This window comes from Planococcus citri, chromosome 5 (genome assembly GCF_950023065.1).
Source record: "Planococcus citri chromosome 5, ihPlaCitr1.1, whole genome shotgun sequence".
NCBI classification, from domain to species: domain Eukaryota; kingdom Metazoa; phylum Arthropoda; class Insecta; order Hemiptera; family Pseudococcidae; genus Planococcus; species Planococcus citri.
This window is the reverse complement of record NC_088681.1, coordinates 12,547,848-12,571,207: the sequence shown is the minus strand read 5'-3', so window position 1 is coordinate 12,571,207 and position 23,360 is coordinate 12,547,848. Positions and strand designations below refer to the sequence as shown.

Sequence of the window (23,360 nt, the reverse complement as noted above, 5' to 3'; positions counted from 1 at the left end):
AACTGAATAAAATTATAATTACTTTATTAACAAACCATCGTCGATGATTATAAAAATATTAACGGGTTAGGAAAATAAATAAATAAATATTTACTCAAAAGTTGTGAGAAGTGATTCCTAATTTGATCGGTAGGAGTATTGATGGTAAAATGGTGGGTAGTGGGATAGGTGGATTTGTTGATTTTGATGATATGGAAAGAGGGTGTACAATTTTTTTGGTGTATTTGTCAAGGTTATAGAGATCCTTTGATTCGGATATTCGGATGGAAGCAGGAAATTCTAGGATAGGTTTTTTTAATTTCAGATATAAGTTATTATATTAAGGGGTAGTGAAAACATTAAACCCAGGTGTGATTTTTTTCTTAGGTTTATTTACTGTAGAGGTACCTGACGTGCTGCTAAGGACTCAATTTTTTCACTGAATATTAAATTGAACGAATTCACAGTCCTGGTAATGGAACAATCACTGATTTAGATGAAGAAATGACCTGTTGCTTTAGTGATTTTTGGCAGTGAAATTTCACTGATTCGTTCACGACCCAATTTTTTTATTTCATTAACCGAAACGAAAACACACTGATTTGGATTTTTCTTTATATGTTCAAAGTTCAAAAATCAATGCCTGTTCACCCATAAATTGATTCATCAATAATTCATTCATTCGCGAACGATTTTTTTTTCCACCGCTGATTGAATCATTCACGAACAATAATCATCTTTAGTCCATATTGAAAGATTTGAAAGTCGAATTTTGTCGCTTTCTTTTTCGCTGGATTTTATTTAGTGGTGATTCAGTCGTTCTCGAATGATTTGTCGACTCTGAGCGAATCGTTCGTGAACGAATTGAGTCGAGTTTTTGATAAAAGAAAATTCAAACTGTTGAGTTTCATCGTGTAGTTTATTCCTAATTTAATTTTTCATTGATTCATTCGTTCGCGAACGATTCTTTTTCTTCTGAACGTATCGTTCGCGAACGAATTGAATCCAGCTGTTGATGGTAAATTTACATTTTCGAGTTTCGTCGTGTCATTGTCATCTACACCTAATTTGATTTCTCGCACTGATTCATTCGTTCGTGAGAGATTTTTCTCTTCGGAGAAAATCGTTCGCGAACGAATCATTCTCAAATTTTATTGATAGGTTAAAGAATACTTAGTTTCGTCTTTTCGTATGTTGTTGGGAATCTTGATTTGATTTTTGACTGATTTGGTTGTCCGTCGTCCTCAAATTCGATTGATTCTTCAATTCTGAGTGAATCGTTCGCGAACGAATTGAGTCCAGATTTTGAATTTTGATGATACACGTTGTTAAAACTGTCGAATTTTGTTTGTCATTTCGTCTATCATACTCGTATATCTAATCGGCTAATTTGATTTTTTCACTGATTCATTCGTTCGCAAACGATTTTCTCCTTTGAACAAATCAATCGCGAACGAATCATTCACGAATTTAATTGATGGATTGAAAAATGGGGAGTGATATTGTGTCTTGACTTTTCCTGATTTTTATCTGATTTGATTTTCAAGCAATTCAGTCGTTCTCAAATGACTCATCAATTTTTGGGAAAAATAGAGAAATCGTTCGCGAACGAATTGAGTCCAGTTTGTGATAGTGGGATTGAAACATGCCGACTGTCGAGTCAAGTTTTTTTCAATACCCATTTATTTTCATTCAATTTTTAGTGATTCATTCATTCGTTCGCGAACGATTTGCTCAATGAGGAAAATCGTTCGCGAACGAATCATTCACTTTTTTAGTTTATAAATTGAAAAATGATTCGTTTTTTTAAAAATCATTTATTGGCTTATTTGATTTCTGAGTGATTTAATCGTTCTCGAATGATTTGTCAATATTGAACGAATCGTTTGCGAACGAATTGAGTCTTGTTTTTAATGATAGGACTGAAATTGGCGTCGTTTTGTCATGTGATGAATACTTAGTTCGATTTTTCACTGATTTATTCGTTCGCGAACGAGTTCTCTTATTTGAGTGGATCGTTCGCGAACGAACCATGCAAATTTTTTCTTGATGGATTGAAAAATAATCTGTTCGGTTTTGTTATGTACCATCTTATTTGGTTTTCAAGTGATTCAGTGGTTCTCAAATGAGTTGCTGATTCTGGGCAAATCGTTCGCGAACGAATTGAATCTATTTTTCGATGGTAGAAATGAAAATGTTTAGTTTCGTTATTTACGTTCTATTCATACCTAGATAATTTCATTTTTCAGTGATTCATTCGTTCGCGAACGATTTTCTGCGAACGATGAATCATTCGTGATATCAGAGTGAATCGCGTATTGCAGAATGATTTGTTTTGTTATGTACGATATGGTCTAATTTGATTTCTGAGTGATTCTGTCGTTCTCGAATGATTCGCCAATTCTGATCAAATCGTTCACGAACGAATTCAGTCCAGTTTTTGATGACCGAAATGCAATTTTCAAAATTCTGTTACTCTATACACGATTTTGATTTTCGGTGTTCTATTCGTTCGCGAACGATTTGCTCAGAAGGGAAAAATCGTTCGTGAACGAATCATTGAGTACATTTTATTGGTTGATCGAAGAATGATTCGGTTTTTTTTTTTTTTAATTTGATTTCACTATTTTATTTGCAATCTAATTTGATTTTTCAGTGACTCTTTCGTTCGCGAACGAATCATTCACAGTTTTTAATTGATGGAGTGAAGAATGATTCGTTCTGTCTTGTAGTGTATCATTTTATTCAAGTAAGTAATTCAATCTTTCTCAAATAATTTGCATATTCTGAGCAAATCGTTTGCGAACGATTTGAGCCTAGTTTTCGATAACAGGGTTAAAACCGTCAAGTTTTTTTCTACATATTTTGTGTATAAATTTGATTTAATTTGATTTTTCAGTAATTCATTCGTTCTCGAACGATTTTCTTCCTTTGAGCGAATCGTTCGCGAACGAATGATTCACAGTTTTGATTGATGATTTCGAGAATGATTGGATTTTTCTAGTTCTGCATTATTTGATTCATTTTTCGAGTGATTCATTCGTTCGCGAATGATTCGCTAATTTTGAGCAAATCATTCGCGACCGAATGCAGATCAGTTTTCGATGACAGCATTAAAAATTGTCGTGTTTCGTTATTCTATGCATAATTTGACATTTCAGTGATTCATTCGTTCGCGAACGATTTCTTTACTTTGAGAAAATCGTTCGCGAACGAATGATTCACCATTTTGATCGGTGATTTCGAGAATGATTGGATTTTTCTAGTTCTGTATTATTTGATTCATTTTCCGAGTGATTCATTCGTTCGCGAATGATTCGCTAAATTTGAGCAAATCGTTCGCGAACGAATTGAGGCCAGTTTTTGATGACATCATTAAAAATTATCATGTTTCATCAGTTCATGTATAATTCGACTTTTCAGTCGTTCAGTGGTTCATTCGTTTGCGAACGATTTCTTTACTTGAAGCAAATCGTTCGCGAACGAATGATTCACAATTTTATTTGGCGTATTTGAGAATGATTGGATTTTTCTATAGTTCTGTATTATTTGATTCAATTTCAGAGTGATTTATTCGTTCGCGAATGATTCGCTAATTCTGAGCAAATCGTTCGCGAACGAATTGAGGCCAGTTTTCGATGACAGCATTACAAATTTTCATGACTCGAAAATTCACCAAATACAGGTCCGGTTGTGCAAATTTTTATATCTTTTCCATTCTTTTCCCAAGTCAAAATTGGAAAAAGGAATCGGTGTAGAAAAACTAGAAATACCATCATATCACAAAAAATTTTACATTATGTTAATGTGGGCAACTCTAATGCACATTATATGACAATGTACTTGATATATCTACACATTATAATGGTAATTTAATCTAACTAATAATATTTCCCAGTAATAAACGTCGAAAAATATTCAACCAAACACGAAGTAGGTAATATGAGATTTTATTCACAAGGCAAGGGATCGGTGGGAGAAGCTGAAGCAGAGGTAAAGCTACATATACGTATTCTAGTCCTCAAAATACACAAATATCTTAATATACCTAATCAATTAATACACACGTATGGTACGGATCATTTCACAACGGTTATTTCTCCTTTCTCACGAGCAATTAAAGGCAAAAAAGGACGCACATTCCGCGAAACTGAAATCGAGAAATATATCGCAGGGCGTTCCAGTCACTCGCAAAGGTACAAAACGATAATCTATTCGTTTTTAATGATTTTACTCGTATACGTATAGGTAAAGGTAAAGCCCACAATACGCGGATATCGAACTCACCCACACCGCTATGTACAAAATTCCGCGCAGACCACAACATAATACTCGTAATATTAACTCGTTTTCGAAAAACAAAAACAAAATGAGAAGCGAATTGGTATTTTTCGGAAGGAGGCTCTGTCTTATTTTTACAATGTTTACGATCATTAGAAGTCTATAAATTATGGTAAAAGGCAATTACCCCGAAGACCGGAGGATTCGCTCAATTAAAGTATTTTAGGGACGGTACCTACCGAAAAATCCTACCTCTTGGGCTAAATAAGTAATAAATTTGCCGGCTTTTTGCCTTTCTGTCCCTTTCTTTTTTTCACCATCCTATCTGCTCTGCTAGTTCGCTAATATGTTTTAAAACACTACGAATACGCCTACTCGAGTAATTGCGAAAGTTTTAGGAAGAAAATTTCAGCGGCGATAATTTATTACTGTCACGAGGCCCAGGCGCAATGCTGCCTTTCTTCTATAAACTACATATAATAACTCAATAAACAAGGCAGCAGACGCTCGTATGTAGAGAGAATATCGATACATGGTGGCCGCAGGGGTAAAGGGGATTTTTCTCTTATATACTCTCGGTTCGCGGTATCGGCATGGTTCATCATCTTCCTCTCTGGTCATCCAAATGGTCCAACTTGGGTCCATATTTTAGTCAAATGTATCGCGTGGACGTACTGTTCATTCGAACTGATTCTAATGTATTGATAGGTACCTACGAGTACTAAATAACGAGATACCTTCACCAGTCCTCCTACAGATCGATCCCCCTTTTCCAGACATCAAAACCTTACCGCTGCCAAAGTTTATTACCATAGGTCATCTCGAAGGTAAGTACCTGGTGTTGAAAAAAATCCCAAACGTATGCCACCGTCCATCCTCCGCCATCGTACATTATCTTCCTGGTAATTGCGTCGTCACTTCTACGTGTTATTTTCATCAGGTTTTTTTTACGATCAACGGACCAACGACCAGATCCGATCAGTTAATTTGTTTATTTAATAACCAATATAATTATACCAAATTAATTGATTGAACGATTTATCAAATTATCAGGGGTTACCAAAGATCAATCGGCTGTAGAATTGAAATTGCTCACTTGAGGAGTATTACGATTTCGAAAGACTGAAACTTGAACATATTCGAACTGAAGGCTGAAGCTTGACACGTGCAACAAACTAATAATATCAACATCAACAAGATCAAATAATTCACTCGATTCTCCGAATTATGATAATTATCGATTCGATTTCAATTTTTTCGTTACATTACTCTCTCGATAAAATGATGAAAAACGAGCTCATCAATTTTGATACAGAATCAAATGAGATAAAATCAAATCAAAGATTTACACACGCTGTACATTGAAGATGATTCGTTTATGAACGATTTGACAGGGTGTCTACTGTCTAACACTCCTATTTATCCTTTATATCCTACAAAAGTCCTTTTTTTTGCCTATGACACCTTTTTGTCCTTTTAGTGTCCTATTTTTCAACAATTTTATCCAAAAGTTCTTTTTTTCCAATATGACTTTTTCAAATTTTCAATTTCTTCCTTTTTTCCGGAATTTTGAACTTGCAGGAAAGGGCTAATTTGTCGAATTTTTTAGAACTCGAATCACACATTTTTGAGAGCTTCTGCCCGAGCGTCTGCCCTCGCTTTGCTCGGGCTATTTGCTCTTCTTTTTCCTGCTCAGTAACTTATTGTTCAAATTCAAGAAATGTTCAAAGTTTGAATCAGAAAAATAAACTCCCCCTTCCTTACAGATTTTTTTTTATTTCTCAGCAAAACATGAATTTCTGAAAACTTTTAGCTTTGCTTCATTCGAGTTTGTTTGTTTTTCTTTTTCAAATTTGAATTTTCACTTTTCTTTTTTTTTTTTTTGAATTGGGGTGTTGAATCATCTTTTAAATTTTAAGATTTTGTAGCAAAATATAGGACACTTATCACACAAAAAAACATCGTTTTTATACCTCTCAAAATACTGAATTTCTAAAGCTTTTGCCCTCGCTTCGCTCAAGCCCGTTAGCTTGTTATCGTTGAAGTGATAATTACTAGGATTAGATGATTCATATAAGCGTGATTACTTACAAGGGGGGTTACATGAGAAACTACCTAAGGGGGTTGAATTTGGCCTATGTCTCCTAATGTCACTAGACATGGGTCGTCGTTGTCGTAGTCGCGCTCCTTTACAGGAGATAGCGTATACTTCCATCTATATCAGCCGGTTTCTAGCGTATCTGATAGTTTCTTTCAGGGTCTTACAGGGAGAGTTGGCCGGTGAGTTTGTTGTTAACATCTCCGATCGTTTCCTCCCTCTTGTAGTTCTTCCTTGAATTTTCCCCTGTACCGCTAGCATGAAAATACCGTTTTCTCGTATTTTATGAGCTAGATACTTTAGCTTTCTGTTCTTTATATCGTCTACTACGACTTTCCGCCCCTCTCCTATTCTTGCTAATACTTCCTGGTTGGTGATGAAGTCCTTCCATGAGATCCGTAGTAGCCTTCGATAGCACCACATCTCAAAAGCAGATATTTTCTTCTCGCATTCTGCACTCATGGTCCATGTTTCACAGGAATACTTCAGAACGGTCCATACATAGCATCGCATAATTCTCTTTCTCAGAGCTAGACTCATCGTTCGATTTCCCAGCACATTGGCTAGGTTGTTAAAGGCGCTTTTTGCCATTCCAATCCGTGATTTAATTTCTTTATGATCTCTACCATCATTATTTATCAGTGCTCCAAGGTATCTGAACTGATTTACATTATCAATTTCTTGAGTTCCAATGTTGATTTTGACCTCCTTGAAGTCTCCTTTTGTAAATCTCATCACCTTGGTCTTGCCTGCATTTATCTTCATTCCATATTTTAATCCAGCACTGATCTGATCCAATATTAACGAGAACAACTAAAGGTTAGAATAATAATGAAGTGAACACCTAACATCATTATTCCGATGATACTCTTTATTGTACAAAAAGACATCAATATTACTATAATTAATTAGTTTAATTAAAATATTCTCTACCTTCGTCCCAATATGTCAATCTATGATCCTTGCCATAAGATTGTTGCCGATCGTGTGGTCCAAAAGGACATCTATACCATCCGAAGTCGGGGCTGCTTTACGAAGAGACACACGTAACACACGCTCTACCTGATGATGTCTGGAATCATCTCAGATAGCCGCAAGAAGAGATGAATAGGTATTCGCGATAGGTATTAATTATATCTACGTTAATTACTCTATCGACAAATGAGTAAATCAATATAGAATTACCACGCTAGAAGTGGAATAAACACGAGTTAAATGTCTCACTGAGAGACTTATACATTTAATTTGACACTATGAAGACACAATGCCACTTGATACCTTACGCTACAGACGATAGAAAACAAGTGAGGCTCGTGGACAAATTCTCATACAGAGAAGCCATGATCCAGAAGATCTGAGCTCACCCCTTTTGTACATGATTGACAGATTTTTGTACAAAACGGGTGTATTGTGTAAAGATACACGTACCAAGTGATTTATGTGCATATTAATTTATGCACTGATAGTTCCCACGTTACGACGATTCCCCTAACCAGGTAATCTTTTCGAGAATGTCCACCTAGAGGGTGAAGGCATATTACACTATAAGTATCAAGCTTATCTTTTTCCCAATTTTAAATTTTCAAAAAAAAATCAGAATTCAAATTTTAAAATTTTGAAGCAAAACATGAATAATTCATCACACAAACAAGCATCGTTTTTGTACCTCTCGGGATGCTGATTTTGGAGGGCTTTTGCCCTCGCTTTGCTCGGGCCCCTTAGATTTTTATTTTTTGATTTTCAATTTAAAGAAAAAATCATAATTCAAATTTTAAAAGTTTGAAGCGAAACATAAATAATTCATCGCACAAACAAACTTAGTTTTTGTACCTCTCAAAATGCTGATTTTCGAGAGCTTTTGCCCTTCTTAAATTTTGAATATCATTCGAATACCATCGTTTTTATGCATCTCGAAATACTGATTTCCAAGAGCTTTTGCCCTCGCTTCGCTCAAGCCCGTTCCCCTTACTTTTTCAATTATGAAGTTTTTCAAAAAAAAAAAAAAAAAAAAAACATCACCTATTCGAATTTCAAAATTTTGAAACAAAATGACAAACTTTTCATAACTAACTCATTACTCAAAATACATTGTTTTTTATACCTCTCGAAGTACTGATTTTCAAGAGATTTTGCCCTCGCTTCGCTCAGGTCCGTTCGCTTTTCTTTTTTGATTTTGGATTTTTCAAAAAAAAAAATATCATTAGAATTATTCTATCGTTTTTATGCCTCCTGGAATACTAATTTTCGAGTGCTTTTAGCCTCGCTTTGCTCGGCCCCATTTGCTTTTCTTTTTCCATTTTCAATTGTTCAACAAAAAAACTATTCGAATTTCTAAATTTTGAAACAAATATAATACATAATATGAAATATTTACAATCGAAATAGAAGAGTTCTAGTTAATGATTTTAAGCGAACATGATGTGATATTTATCAATTTTTTAAATTGATAAGGGAGAAAATAAAACGAAAAATTGGAGTGAAACGTTATATTTTTGGCGTCTACTTGTTTAAATAAAATCATGAGGTGTTTGAAATTATGAGAACAGCAAACATTTTTTACAAAAATTTGGCTAAAAACTGAAGTGTAAATTTTGACTCCCCTCCCCCTCCCCCTACTTAAAAATTTCCATAAGTGCTCGAAAAATGACCTGCTAAAAAGTCCTGCTAAAAGTCCTATACTTAAGTCCTTTTTTTCCATTTGGAAATTTTGTTGGACACCCTGTTTGATCAGAAACAAAAAATCAATCGTAAACGAATGAATGATCGATAAACCAAACTACATACATAAAAGATTATATCATAAAACTTGGCTTTACTCGTTTGAGAACGATTTGCTCGCCCGGAAACAAACAAACAATGAATCATAAGTATCAGAATGGTTGATTTTTTTATTCTACCCCTCCCACACCCCGCTCCCACTTAACGGATCTCGTGAAAATCATCTTCAAAAATAGCCGTGTTTCCTGAACCTCACAATTGATTGAACTGATGCAAGTTGGAAAAAGAGTAGAGATGACGTAGATGAGGTCAAAAGTGTAGTTTTTGTCAAAATTGCGGAAAATGTTTGGTTTTTATTGGTCACATTTCAAAAAAATCCTACTATCAAAATGACTGGTTGTTGTTTATCAAAATTGCGAAAAGGTCTTACTTTTTGTCAAAATTTCGTAAAAAAAAATCATTTTTTTTTAAAAATGAAAATCACTAAACAAATCTTACTTTTGTGCCAAAATCGCAAGAAATCTTTTCTTTCGTTAAAACTGTAAAGAAAGTCTTCTGTTTTTTTTGCCAAAGTTGCCAAAAACATTTTTTTTGATAAAGTTTCCAAAAAATCTAAAAATTACAGAAAAACAGTTTTTTTTAATTTCCAAAACAAATTTACGTGTCGAAACTGTGAACCCATATTTTGTGAAAATTGTCAATAAATCGAGTTTTTCTCCCAGAATTCTACAACGACCTGTTTTTTTGTCATAATTTTGTATAAACAGCTTGCTTTTTGTTTGCTAAAATTGCAGAAAAAACAGCTTTTTTATCAAAACTGCAACGAAAGTTCGTTTTTTTTTCGCATAACAGTATTTTTTGTGACTAAAATCACAAGAAATCCTTACACTGGAAGTTGAGTTTTTGAAAGAAAAAAAACTCATTTTGGGAAAGGGTGCACAGTCAACCTGAAATTCTGGTACCTACTTCAAATTTTTTTGAAGTTTGGATCCGCCCCTCCCCTCTCCCCTGCCCTCTTAAGTACTTTACATAGATAATTTGCATCTTAAAATTTCAGTCAATTTTTATAAATGTTTTTGTGCACTTTTTATTGAATGTTTGGAATTTTGGATACCTATACCTAGACCTCTTGTTCCAATCGATGAAAACTATTTCACCTATATTTTTATTGTTTTGGATCTCACAAAAGTAGTAAAAAATTCAAGGAATGAGGCATTTTTCGCTAATTATAGGCTTGAAAGATGATCAAAAATTCGACATTTTGTATTATTCGCGTCTTCACATCACCTTTCTGATTTTCACTTTTGATTTTTATAACGCGGTAGGTTACCTACACACCTTCAAAATATAATAACCCTTATCCTGCATGTTAATTTTTCGCCATCTCGATTACCTTTCGTCCACATCGTGTAAAATAAATACCTGTAATTAAAGGCTATACATAAGGCTAGTAAAAGGCCTCCAAAAAATGAAAAAAACAAACAAACAAATCTCCGGAACACACACCAACTTGTGGACGGGTTGGTAAAAAAAAAAATCAGCAAAACTAACATTTACACGAGCAACCCTATAATTTGTGAAAATTGGTTAATATCGGTACGAGCGACCAGCGACATGGTTACCTACGAGTATGAATTTGATTGACTGATTTTGTTAATATGTTAGAGCTAGCGGGCCGAATCGTTTTGGAAAATGATTAAAAAATAGGTTTATACGTATAAGTAGGTATCGTAATGGCAATACGTGTGCGGCGATTCCCCTTTCGCAACGAGAACGCGAAAAGGGTAGGTAAGTAGGTATTTGGCAAAAGTAAACAAAAGGTCTGCAAATTATTCGTTTCGGCCGGAAGGGTATCCCACTAATTACTAAACGATATAACCAAACCCCTTCATTTATCCAACCCTGTTATCTCGTATCGCCTGACGATCTTTATTATTGCTGGAGATTGCTGGTGATGGTGATGGCGAAGGGGATGAAGCTGCGGTCGAGTTGTTGTTGTGATAGTTTCTCGAGTTGGATGTAGCTGTCATGTTGGTTGATGGCACTTTAGAACTGTACGAAAATACTCGTCGACTGGGTGGATGACGAATTTAGACGAAAGTGTAGTTGAACATGAGGGGAGGGGGCAAATTTTTTTGTGTGTGCTTTGACTTGTAGTTGAATGTATTTTTTTGGTAATCATGGATGATTGGACATTTTAAAAATTGCGGTCACGATATTGAATAATGAGCGCTCTCTTTTTAGCCTTCTTCCAATTGTTAGATTAATATTTAATAGGTAACGATGTTAAGTATAATACTTATAGAAATTTTCAAAAATATTTTTTTCTCGATTGATTAATTTTTTTTTTGAAATTTCAGCAACTGATTTGAATATTGATGGCATTTTCTGGGCTGCAAACGATGCATTATTTGTTGGAAGCTGGAAGCATTAAAAAATAGATCCAAAGTTGCAGAAGGAATTGAAAACGATAAAAGCGTGATTTGAGAAATTATTGATTTCTGGTAAGAATAAAATTATTATTAATTTCCTTGTGTTAAAAAAGAGTAAAATTGATGACGAATAGGAACGTTGAAAAACTTCAAGACCATACAACTGATTTATGTGGATCTGGGGAATGTCCAGTTCTGATCAGATCTGATCTCGTATAAGATCTAAACAGATCTATTCGTATAATCCGACCAAACTCTAATCCGACCAAATCTGATCTGATTTTTACTACAAATAATAATGTGAAAAATTGTCACTTCTTCACAAAGTGGCAAATAAAATTTTCATTTTTTCTTTTACAAAAAATCCCAAAGTTTCAATTTTTTTTTAAAGAATTGTCCTGGAGTCTATCTTTTTTGACAAAAATTACGAAAAAAGTATCATTTGCTGCCAATAAATGCCAAAAGTCCTGCTTTTTGTTAAAATCGTCCAAGTCTTGCTTTTTCATAATTGACATTGTCAAAAATATCCATTTTTGAAAAATTGCAGCAATTTTTTCTTTTTAGCAAAATGGCTAAAACTGGTTGTTTTTTTGCCAAAATTTTCAAAGTCTCACTTTTTTCGAAAAACTGTTCAAAAATTCTCGCTTTTTTACAAAATTGCTAAATTCTTACTTTTTTTTTCAAGAATTACCTAGGTATCAAAAGGTCTTGTTTTTTTGCCAGAAATAGGCAAACAGCATCCTTAATTTTAGCAATAATTCTCAAATAGTTCTGCTTTTTGGTAAAATTGGATCCAGAAGTCTTGCCTTTTCGCCAAGATTGTCGAAGTCTTGGTTTTTGCAGAAAATTGATTGCCAAAGTCTTACTTTTTTTTCAAGAATTGCCCAAAACTCTGTATTTTGCCAGAAACGGCCGAATAAAGAATCACTTTTTTGCCAATAATTCTCATAAAATCACGTTTTTTTGTTTGTTTTTTTTTTTGCTAAAATTACTTACCTTTGTTCTGCTTCTTGCTAAAAATTGTCAAAGTCTAGCTTTTTGTCGGAAATTGACAAAAATTCTCGTTTTTCTCAAAATTGTCAAAAACTTGATTTTTTAAAAGAACTACACAAAAGTCTGCTTTTCGTCAAAAAAAAAGCCAAAAAGAATTATTTTTTTGCCAATAATTTTTCAAATAATCCTGTTTTTTTTTTTTGCTAAAATTGCTTCAATGTTGCTTTTTGCTAAGGGTTTTTATATTTTTGCAAAAAATTCCAGTTTCACCTCCTTCTAAAAATTGTTCAAAAATTTCGCTTTTTTTGATAAAAATTACAAAAAAATATTTTTCATTGTTTCTTTTTTTTTTTTTGGTGAAATCGTTGCCAAGAATTGACAAAACTTCTTATACTTTTTAGCAAATTGTTAAAGGCTTGCTTTCTTTTTCAAGAATTTCTATAAGTCTCACTTTTTTACCAGAAAATAGCCAAAAAAATTCATCTTTTTTTAGTGACGTGGGGAAGGGGGTGAAAGGGCCGTCGCCCTCCCCACTCTCCTCTTGTGAGCAAAAATTTAAAATAAAACACGAAAAAATGGATGTTTTTTTTTCGTTTTTTGCAGCACCTTTATTTTCATAAAATCATCACGAAAGGTTTTCTAAAAATTACATATCATTTCGATTTTCTATGGCCAGAAATCTGGGTTTTCCCCCTCCCTGAGAAAATCCTAGCTACATCATTGACTTTTTCGGTCTATAATATTCTCAAAATAGAGTCCTGCTTTTTGCCAAAAATTGACAAAAATGCTGCCTTATTATTGAATGAATTTCTAAAAAATTCAACTTTTTTTCAAAAAGTGTTTTTTTTGAAAATAATTTTCCAATAGTCCCTTTTTTTCCAAAAAATTTGTATTTTTGTCACAAATTGCAAAAAATTGCAAAATATTCAACTTTTTAGAAACCATCATACGTTAATTTGTAATGTTTTGGTTTTTTTTGTCATCTCTTTCTGCATTAAAATAAAATGTTTTAGGTACTCTCGTTTTGTCACTAAAAACTGTTTTGTTCGTGCGACACATGGAATAATATGTTTTTGGTGACGCTGAACACGAATATGACGTCAGATTTTTGATTGGACCTCATCCACGGCCCCTGCACCTTCCCAAAGGGGGTAACCCAAAAAAAATAGTAACATTCGTGTGACACATGAAATAGTATGTTTTCGATATCGCTGAATACGAATATAGCCATAGTTTTTTAAATCGACCTCACCCATGGCCCCCAGAACCTCCCCAATAGGTAAAATTCAAAAAAAAATTGTTGGGGGCCGTGGATGAGGTCCAATCAAAAATCTGACGTCATATTCGTGTTTAGCGTCACCAAAAACATATTATTCCATGTGTCGCACGAACAAAACACTTTTTTGAACTTTTACCCCCTTTGGGGAGGTGCTGGGGGCCGTGGATGGGGTCCTATCGAAAATCTAACGTCATATTCGTGTTCAGCGTTGCCGAAAACATACAATTCGATATATCACATGCCCCAGATTTTCTTTCGAAAGTTTCACCCAAAATTGGGGGTGGGGGTGCTCCCCTTCCGTCCACGAGTTCCAACTCGAAACCTGAATATTTCAAAAAAGTATCAAAATGTACATCTATGGAAATTTTTTCAAAATTTTAAATGGTAGCTCCCACTTACAGTGCCATTTTGAAATTTGAACTTTCAAATTGAAAGTTCAACTTTCAACTTTTGAAAATTTCAAAATATCTAAAAAGTTCAAAATTCAATGCCCTTTCGAACTGTGAAATCAGTTTTGATCAAAGTATCATAGTTTTGGAGAAATGGGCTGCTGAAGTTGAGTACCTCGAGACAATGTGAAAATAATGGAAGCCCCCCCTCCAGCCCCCTGAGGGGGCTGGGACCAAACTGATTGCGGCTTTCTTACTTACTGGGTGGGTAGATATTGTAAAAAAAATTTGAGCGAAATCGAAAGGCATGACTTTCAAAATCGCCTTTTTTTGGTTGAGTTGACATGGAATGACCCAATTTTCAAGTCATGCCCACTCATTAATCAGTTTGAATTTGACATTTTTTCTGTCGTATCGACATCGATAAATTTTAGTTGAGAAAATTTTAAAAAATTATCAACAGTAACGAATGATTTAATTACAGATATTGATTGGTCACAAATAAAAAAAAATTATCACATCACTTTGGTTTGCATGAGAAATTCATTCCCCTTGGGGTTGTCAAGTTGCTCAAAAATCCCCAAGCACGTCTTCAAGACTAAATTGATACCTCCTTTAAGATTTAATCACTACTATAGGTGCTTCGATTGTACAGTTCAGCGTCTTCCATTTGCAAATATACTGCAGATTTCTTCAACATCTTATTAAAATTGTATGATTTCACTTTCACTAAAGATCATACCATCTTGACTGTTGAACATGGATCTGCTCAAAGCACTCAATTTTCCACCATGTCCAATATCACAATGCTAATCCATTAAAATTGCCTCTGCTTCCCTGCATCATCTCATTTGTACCTTGTTCTTGGCCTCTACAATCTTCAGTTCAAATACTGCTGGAAGGTGGTCATCATTTGCAGATTAGGAAACGCGATTACATCCGGAGCCGTATCATTCGGATGGGTAAAGTACCCATTGACGAACAAGATACTAAAATACATATCCAAGTCGCTGCCGGTGATACTCTCAGACCCATTGATCACACTGGCGATTCTTTCCAATTGATCGACATCGAAACGAGGAATTATTTCGAAAGATCGATCGCCCCAGTATCCTTCTATACCCTTATCCTGTTGCCAGGTCACATTCGACATGAATCTTTTCACCAATTTATGTATTTGAGGATCGTACAACGGAGTGGACGATATCTCTGTCTGGTTCTGTGCCCGAATCGAGTGAAAATACTCGTAAACTGAGCTTGGATTATATAAAGGAGTCGACGACCCATTAATCAAGTATCCTCCGAAGTTATTCCTCAGCTCTTGGATCGAGACCGAGCCCGGATTCAGATCCAGTAAGTGTTGCACTTGGGCTTCGTTGAATCCGAAAAACTGGCTGAGATCGTGGTCGCTGAGAAACGAGTAGAAATCGATTTCAGTTTGGGTTTTAATCGATACAGGATGTCTTCCGGTGAGAATAACGAGTTCGGTATCGTTAACCGAGTCATCCAGCGTGCTGCTGAAGAAAGCGTTGAAAAATTCGTAAAATCGGCCGACGCTGTTGTTGGATTGATGGTAAACGGCGTCCATAAGTGGAGCGTCGTAATTGTCTATTAAAAGAATAGCCTTGTGTTGGAATTGTTCGACTAGCATTTGTATCAGTTTACTAATACTGTTTTGTATATCGACCACGTTCACCAGGTTCTTCATCATCTTGCTGATGAATTTCCAATCGCTTTTGTGCTTGGAATGCTCCAGGATACCGATAGTGTTCTGGGACATGCGTAGTTTCTTGTTTTCCAGCCATTCGCAGCGTTGGTACGACTGCTTGATGCGTTCGTGCAGATTCTGCATAGTTTCCCTGATCGAAGGAGCTGTCACGTTGCTCAAATCTAGATATATGACGGGATACATTCCGAGATGATCTTGGATCAGAAGATCGTTTCGCGAAATGGAGAGATTGGCTTGAGGGCCGAAAATATGGTAAGCCGAAGAGATGAATTTATTTCGACGAGTTCCTTGAGAATCGGTTTCGATACTGGCGAAACGTCTGATCATGTCTAGATTGGTGGTTCGGCCGAATCCTCGAGGTGTGGTGATCGAGATGATTCGGTGATCGTGAGGAGAATCGCTGAACAGTGTCTCTAGTAGAGGTGTTTTGTCTACGAAGCACGTGGATGTTTTGGTTAGATTCTCGAAGTCGGTAGGATGATCGGTGTTTGGGATATTTTTCGTAGTTGATTGGGCATCGCTGATTGTTGCGGAAATTAGAAACATCGAAATGGAGATGGACCATTGGAATGATGGCATTTTGGTATACTGCAGAAATTTTGGTGGAGTGGTCTGATTGGAGGATTTAGATAGGTTTTGCTTCTGCTGTAAGTTCTGCTTCTGCTGCAAACAACAAAAAAAATGGTCTTCATTAAACACTTGTACATTACCTATTTATCGCTACAATTTTGGTTTCAGTTTCTGTTATCTGAGATGAAAGTATTGGTTTCAGTTTCTGTTTTCAGAAATAAAGGGGAAGGGGTTGATTTATAAAAATGAAAATGACAGATTTTGAAAATCACAATTCTGAAAATTACTGTAATTTACCAAAAACTAATGTAATTTACTAAACAATTACGGTAATTTACCATCAATCACAATAATTTACCAAAAATTACAATTTTACCTAAAATCACAATTTTATTAAAAAAATTATAATTTACCAAAAATTACAGTACTTTTCCAAATTACGGTAATTTACCAAAATTTACGGTAATTTACCAAAATTTACGGTAATTTACCAAAATTTACCAAAATTTGCGGTAATATACCAAACAATTGCGGTAATTTACCAAAAATTACAGTAATTTACCCATAATGACAGTATTTTACGCATAATTACAGTAATTTACCAAAAATAGCAATTTTACCTAAAATCACAATGCTACCAAAAATTACGGTCATTACCCAAAAATGACAGTAATTTATCAAAAATCGCGGTAATCTACCTAAAGTTACAATTTTGTTTACCTAACATTACAATTCTCCCGGTTAAAAAACAATATAATATTTTGGTGTTAGTTTTGGTTTTTAAAAATACTTTGAGGGTTTGGTTTTTGTTTCAATTTGAAAAAGTTACGGTTTCAGTTTTGGTTTTTATAATAACAAAAACTGAAGTTTCAGTTCCTATTTTCAAAACCGAAGGTTATGGTTTCTAAAAATAATACTCATGTTTTGGTTTTTAAAAATAACATATTGGTTTTTTGAAAATGAAAATTTTGGTTTTGGATTCTGAAAGTAAAGATTTCAATTTTGATATAAATTTCAGTTTCTAAAAATAACAGGATCTGTTTTGTTTTGTTTTTTGTTGGTTTTGGTTTTGATTTCAATTACGGTTTTCAAATGACTGTTTCAAGCCAATTTTGGTTTTTGAAAATTAAAGTTTCAGTTTTGGTTTAAATTTTGAAAAGTGACAGTTTAGGTTTCAAAAAATGGCTAAATGGCAGTTTTGATTTGTAAAAATATGTACCTTATTGGCTTTTGTTTCTCAAAATAACAATTTTGGCTTTTGAAAATGTGGATTTGTGGTTTTAAAATAACTAGTTTGGTTTTGGTTTCTGAATATGGGCATTTAGATTTTGATTTTAGTTTCAGTTTCAGTTTTCAAATAATGGTTTCAGTTTTGATTTCAGTTTACTATGAAGTTTTTGGTTCTACTTTCAGTATTGGTTTTAGTTTTCATAAAATGAGGGTTCTGGTTTTGTTATTGAAAAGTTTGCATCTTCAGTTTTGTCCTTAGTTGTGGTTTTGAGAAAATCGTTATAATTTTTGGGTTTAAGTTACAGGTTTTTATATTGAAATTATGGTTTTCGTACAGAGTTTTGGTTTTGACGCTTTCAACTAACTAAAAATGTTGTTTTAAAATGAAATTGACAAAACTTGGGGCGGGGCACTTCAGATTCAAGAAGGTAATTTAAAATTTCAATATCTAGCCAGATTTGGATTTTTCAATTGGTTATAGGTTTTGGTTTGGTTTTGGTTTTGGTTTTGAAAAAATACAAATAATTACGAGTGATGGGCAATTTTTTCAGTTTTTGGTTTTGGTTTCAGTTTCAGTTATGGTTCCATGCCCGGCAGTTTTGGTTTCTGAAAATAGAGTTTTGGTGTTGGTTTCAGTTGGGGTTTTGGTGTTTAAAAATGAAGATTTTGGTTACGGTTTTTAAAAATAAAGGTTTCAATTTTGGTTTTAGTTACATTGTTTAAAAATAACTCAACTGTTTCAGTTTTTGTTTCAATTTCAAAAAACAAAGGTTTTTGCTTTCAATTTTGGTTCTAGTCTACAAAAATGATGGTTTTGATTTCTGGAAAATTACAGTTTTTGGTTTTTGAAACTGCAGGTTTTGGTGTTGGTTTTAGGATCCATGCATAAATAACTCAACTAAGGATGAGGGGGGTTTAAAAATTTTGGTTTTGGTATCGGTTTTTAAACGTAACGGTTTCGTTATTTGAAAATGAAGGTTTTGGTTTTCTGAACCTCTCTAAACACCCCCCCCCCCCTTGGACGCTTCTATTAGGCCCAAAAATGGAAAGGAAATGTGGCCATGTGACCATGTGACGTATCGTTTGTTTGGGTTTTAGGGGCACTCAGTCCGAATATCAACTTGGTTTCTCAATTTGACCTCTCTAAACACCCCCTCCCCCTTAGGCACTTCCATTAGGTCCAAAAATGAAAAGAAAATGTGGCCGTGTGACATATCGTTTGTTGGGGTTTTTTGGGGCACTGAGTCCGAATATCAACTTGGTTTTTCAATTTGACTCCTTCTAAACACCCCCTCCCCTTGGGCGCTTCCATTAGGTCCAAAAATCGACAGAAAATATGGCCATGTGACATATCATTTGTTGGGGTTTTTGGGGTACTGAGTCCGAATATCACCTTGGATTTTCAATTTGACCCTCTCTAATCACCCCCTCCCCTCACGCGCTTCCAATAGGTCCAAAAAGGGATAAAGAAAATTTGGCCATGTGACACATCGTTTGTTGGGGTTTTTGGGGCGCTGAGTCCGAATAATAACTTGATATTTCAATCTGACCCCCCCCCCCCTAATCACCCCCTTCCCTCGGGTGCTTCCACTAGGTCCAAAAATGGAAAGAAAATGTGGTCGTGTGACATATTGTTTGTTGGGATTTTTAGGGCGCTGAGTCCGAATATCAACTTGGATTTTCAATTTGACCCTCTCTAATTACCCCCTCCCCTCAGGCGCTTCCAATTGGTCCAAAAATGGAAAGAAAATATGGTCATGTGACATATCGTTTGATGGTATTTTTGGGACGCTGAGTCCGAATATCAACTTGGTTTTTCAATCCGACCCTCTCTGAACCCTCCTCCCCTCACGACCACCCCAATAAGATCCAAAAATTTTTTTAAATGCGATAATGTTGCGTGACTTATTGTTTGTTAGGTTTTTTGGGGCGCTGAATCCAAATTTTAACATAATTTTTTAATCCAAACTTCTTAACTTCTATCACAGGTAGGTAGGTATCTCACTCCATTAGGCCCAAAAGTAAAAAAAAATATGATATTATCTGACGTATCTTTTCTTAGGTTTTTGGGGGCCACTGAATCCCAATTTCAATATGGTTTTTGAATCCTATCCTCTGAACTGTCATCACAATGATGTAAAAATTCGAGAAACTGAATTTTTCAATTTTTCCAACTTGAAATTCTCAGTTAATTGAAGTTGACAGGTTGACTTGAGGAGATTGAAATTTGATACGTTGATTTGCAGAGTGATCTGGATGAGTTATTATACAAAGTACTGTATGACTGTACGAGAAATAAACACTTACTTAATGTGAATCTAATGTCAATTCAACGCACTTCTAATACAAGACACCAAAAAAAAAAATTTTAAATCACCATCTAAACTAGTCAAAGGGACGGAATCCGATCACGTTCTCGCAGATTTCTACATCCGCATCCGCGTTCATAATCGTTCAGCGGATAAAAATAATTTACCAACATACAAAGTACCTCAACCTCTACCTCTACCTACGATGCCATATTATCTAATCTCTCCTTATCGGGTACGTAATATTAGAAAAAAAATTAACTAATCGCAGACTCGATCGATATCACTTGTGAAATTTTACATCATTCAATAAACAGTAGGAAGAAACGTCTCTCGAAACAAAATCTACTCGACGCCAAAGTCCAAATCTAAAACACCTTCATCTCTCTCACAGATACTTTACCTACTCGTACATATAAGTACCATGGTCGCGATGAATAATTGAGAATAATTCGTTTATAGTAGAAGATAATAAGAAAACAGCGTAGCGCCGAAACGATCTACACAGAGAGTAAAAATAAGGAAGAAGAAAAAAGGGATCCCGTATTAAACGACCCCATGCAGCGTTCGATCCTTTAGACTTGTGCCGAGAGATCGGTGTTTACAAAAAGTACACCTTTTTGACCGAATTATAAAATCAGCATGATCTCGTCGTCGGTCCTCATCATCATACACGTCAGAGAGAAACTATATTAGGGAGAAGGATCATGCTTAAATGAAAGAAACGCGAGACGAAGAGGTAGAGAAGAGGGAAATTATAATTCGACAGCACGAGCCGATTATTGTGCAGCCGATGAAGGTAACAGAAATCTAGGCTGGAATGGGGCCAGTCGATCTGTGTTCTCTTAGGGGTAGATTTCCGTTATAAATATTTAATTATTAACACTATAAAGGCAGAAATTAACCCCGCTTAATTCGATTCGTCTCGATTAATTAGATCAAACCGAGCGAAAGAGATGATTTAGTATTCAAAATATGATTTATGATGAAATTCTCGTTCGTTCGATCTGTCCATGTGCATTGTGCAGCTCGTCTACAGCTCCGCCGAAACAGTAACGCAATTTTTTTCCCTCGATTACTAATTAATTATTCCGTTTCGAGGTGATCTGTGTGTGGTCTAACGCGTGCTGCGTCAGGCGAATTCAAATCATCGCCACCGCCGTGCCAATTGTTTTATTGGGTTAGAAAATTACCCACATTGGTGTCCGATTACTACTTATAGCCATTTATTCTACGTACCTCTCTACCTCTATAGGTTAGAAAGCTTCGTCATCGAGGTGCCTCACACTTCTCTTTTTTTTTTGCAGACGTCCTTTTTTTCACATGGTTTAAATATTCACCCCCCTTCGCTCTCTTTGGTCTGGTGGTGCGATATTGGCATTTAATGCGAATTACACGAGTAGACCACCCGATTAGCGATTAATGAGACGAATTTTTTCGACATATCGATTGGAAATCTTTGAAATATGCGGTAGTCGAGTTCGCCTCGCCGCACTGATGGTTGGCCTTGAATCGATGGTGGAAATTAATACGGTGAAAAATCGCCGATCCGATTGCACGAATTCCCATGTCTCAGTTGTTAAATTTATCTCGTCGCACGTGTCGAAAAATTCGAAGAAAATGATAAAGTAGAGTATTCGAGGAATGGGATTAAATTTTTATGTGTTTTTCTTCCATTTCTCCTCTCCCTTTTGTTCGACCTCCTCATCTGGAAAAATCCGCAGTATATTTGCGAATGTGTGACGCTGAACTGTACAATCAAAGCATCTACATATAGCAGTGCGTTAAATCCTGAAGGAGGTATCAATTTGAGTCTTGAAGACATGTTTGGAGATTTTCGAGCAACTTGACAACCCCAAGAAGAATGAATTTCTTGTGCAAACCAAAGTGAAAAATGTAACGTGTAATTTGATGATTTTTCTTTTATTTGTGACTGATCGATATCTGTGATTAAATCATTCGTTATTGTTGATAAATTTTTCAAATTTCCCAAACTAAAATTGGTCGATGTCAATTTGACAGGAAAAAAGCCAAATTCAAACTGATTTGGAGGTGGCATGACCTGAATGGGTCTAAAACAAAATGGAAAAAGGGATTTGACAGGTTTTGAATTAATCTGATGGATCATTCCACCTCAATTTGACCGACAATTCTGAGTATGTCCTTCGATTTCACTAAAATTTTTATTTACAATGTCTAACCACTCAATAAGTAAGAAACCCGCAATCAGTTTGGTCCTAGCCTACTCAGGGGGTGGGTGGAATGCTGGGGGGCTTCAATTATTTTTGCATTGTCTCAGGGTACTCAACTTCAGCAGCGCATACCTCCAAAGCTATGATGCTTTGATCAAAACTGATTTCATAGTTCGAAAGGACATCAAATTTTGAACTTTGAATTATCAAAAGTTGAAAGTTGAACTTTCAAATTGAAAGTTCAAATTTCGAAATGGCGCTGTAAGTGGGAGCTACCATTTAAAAATTCTGAAAAAATGTCCATCGATGTACCTTGATATAGTAGGGTATAAGTGAAAGATCGCTGAAGGGGAATGACTTCGTATTTTTCCTAACTCCGCTATACACATTCAATTACAAGAAACATAATAAATAATAGTATATTACATGACAGGAGTGGAAAGTATGCGATTAACGAGTGCGAAGTTTAAGGAGCGAGGCGAAGCCAAGTGACTTAAATCGCACAAGGTAATCGCATTACTGTCCAATCCTGTCGCGTATACTATTTTAATTTCATATGAGAGGAAAATAAATGCTGAAATTTTAAAAAATGGCTGATTTCGAATTTGTAAACATGTGCGGAAAACAGTTATTTTTCTCCCTGGGAGGAAAATAACTGTTTTCCGCACATGTTTAGATAGATGCGTTAAAGACATATTTTCCAACCACAAAACTGTCTAGGAAACTACTCATTTTCCGATCATATGAAATTAAAAATCGTTAACTCGATTTACTTATTACGTATATTTACACTATTTACAAGCATCATTAGCATACACCGACACACCGTGTAACATATTTCTCAATATGGTATGAAAATGAATGAATTTTAAAGACATATTTTCCAACCACAAAACTATCTAGGAAACTACTCATTTTCCGATCATATGAAATTAAAACTCGTTAACTCGATTTACTTATTACGTATATTTACACTATTTACAAGCATCATTAGCATACACCGACACATCGTGTAACATATTTCTCAATATGGTATGAAAATGAATGAATTTAGACAAGTAAATGATCTATCTATTCACAGACAGGTAGATCAGCAACATTAGGTACTGTGGTATAGGATTAAATAATTTTAATAAGGAATCATTTTTTTGGGGAAAGCTT

At 35.1% G+C, this 23,360-nt stretch overlaps 1 protein-coding gene and 1 long non-coding RNA gene across 3 annotated transcripts in view; one reads left to right on the top strand and one right to left on the bottom strand.

Annotated features, from left to right (window-relative positions):
* LOC135849375 (uncharacterized) overlaps positions 1 to 23,360 on the top strand; it is a 498,164-nt gene that overhangs the window by 467,613 nt on the left and 7,191 nt on the right. The window contains exon 5 of the long non-coding RNA XR_010559526.1: positions 11,437 to 11,580. This is a non-coding gene — a long non-coding RNA (uncharacterized LOC135849375). The remainder of the gene's footprint in view (positions 1 to 11,436; positions 11,581 to 23,360) is intronic.
* On the bottom strand, positions 14,623 to 20,191 carry LOC135847448 (uncharacterized). Of its 2 annotated transcripts, none has more exons than XM_065366977.1 (2): positions 20,006 to 20,191; positions 14,623 to 16,558 (listed from the first exon to the last, which is right to left on the bottom strand). In XM_065366977.1, exon 2 carries the CDS (start codon positions 16,475 to 16,477, stop codon positions 15,050 to 15,052), a length of 1,428 nt encoding a protein of 475 aa, XP_065223049.1. In that variant the 5' UTR covers positions 16,478 to 16,558; positions 20,006 to 20,191; the 3' UTR covers positions 14,623 to 15,049. The 2 variants fall into 2 exon arrangements, with proteins under 2 accessions (XP_065223049.1, XP_065223048.1); XM_065366976.1 differs by having other exon boundaries at positions 14,623 to 16,561; positions 20,006 to 20,190.

Coding starts and splice junctions, on each gene's coding strand:
- LOC135847448 (XM_065366977.1), bottom strand. CDS start 16,477: ATGCCATCATTCCAATGGTCCATCTCCATTTCGATGTTTCTAATTTCC.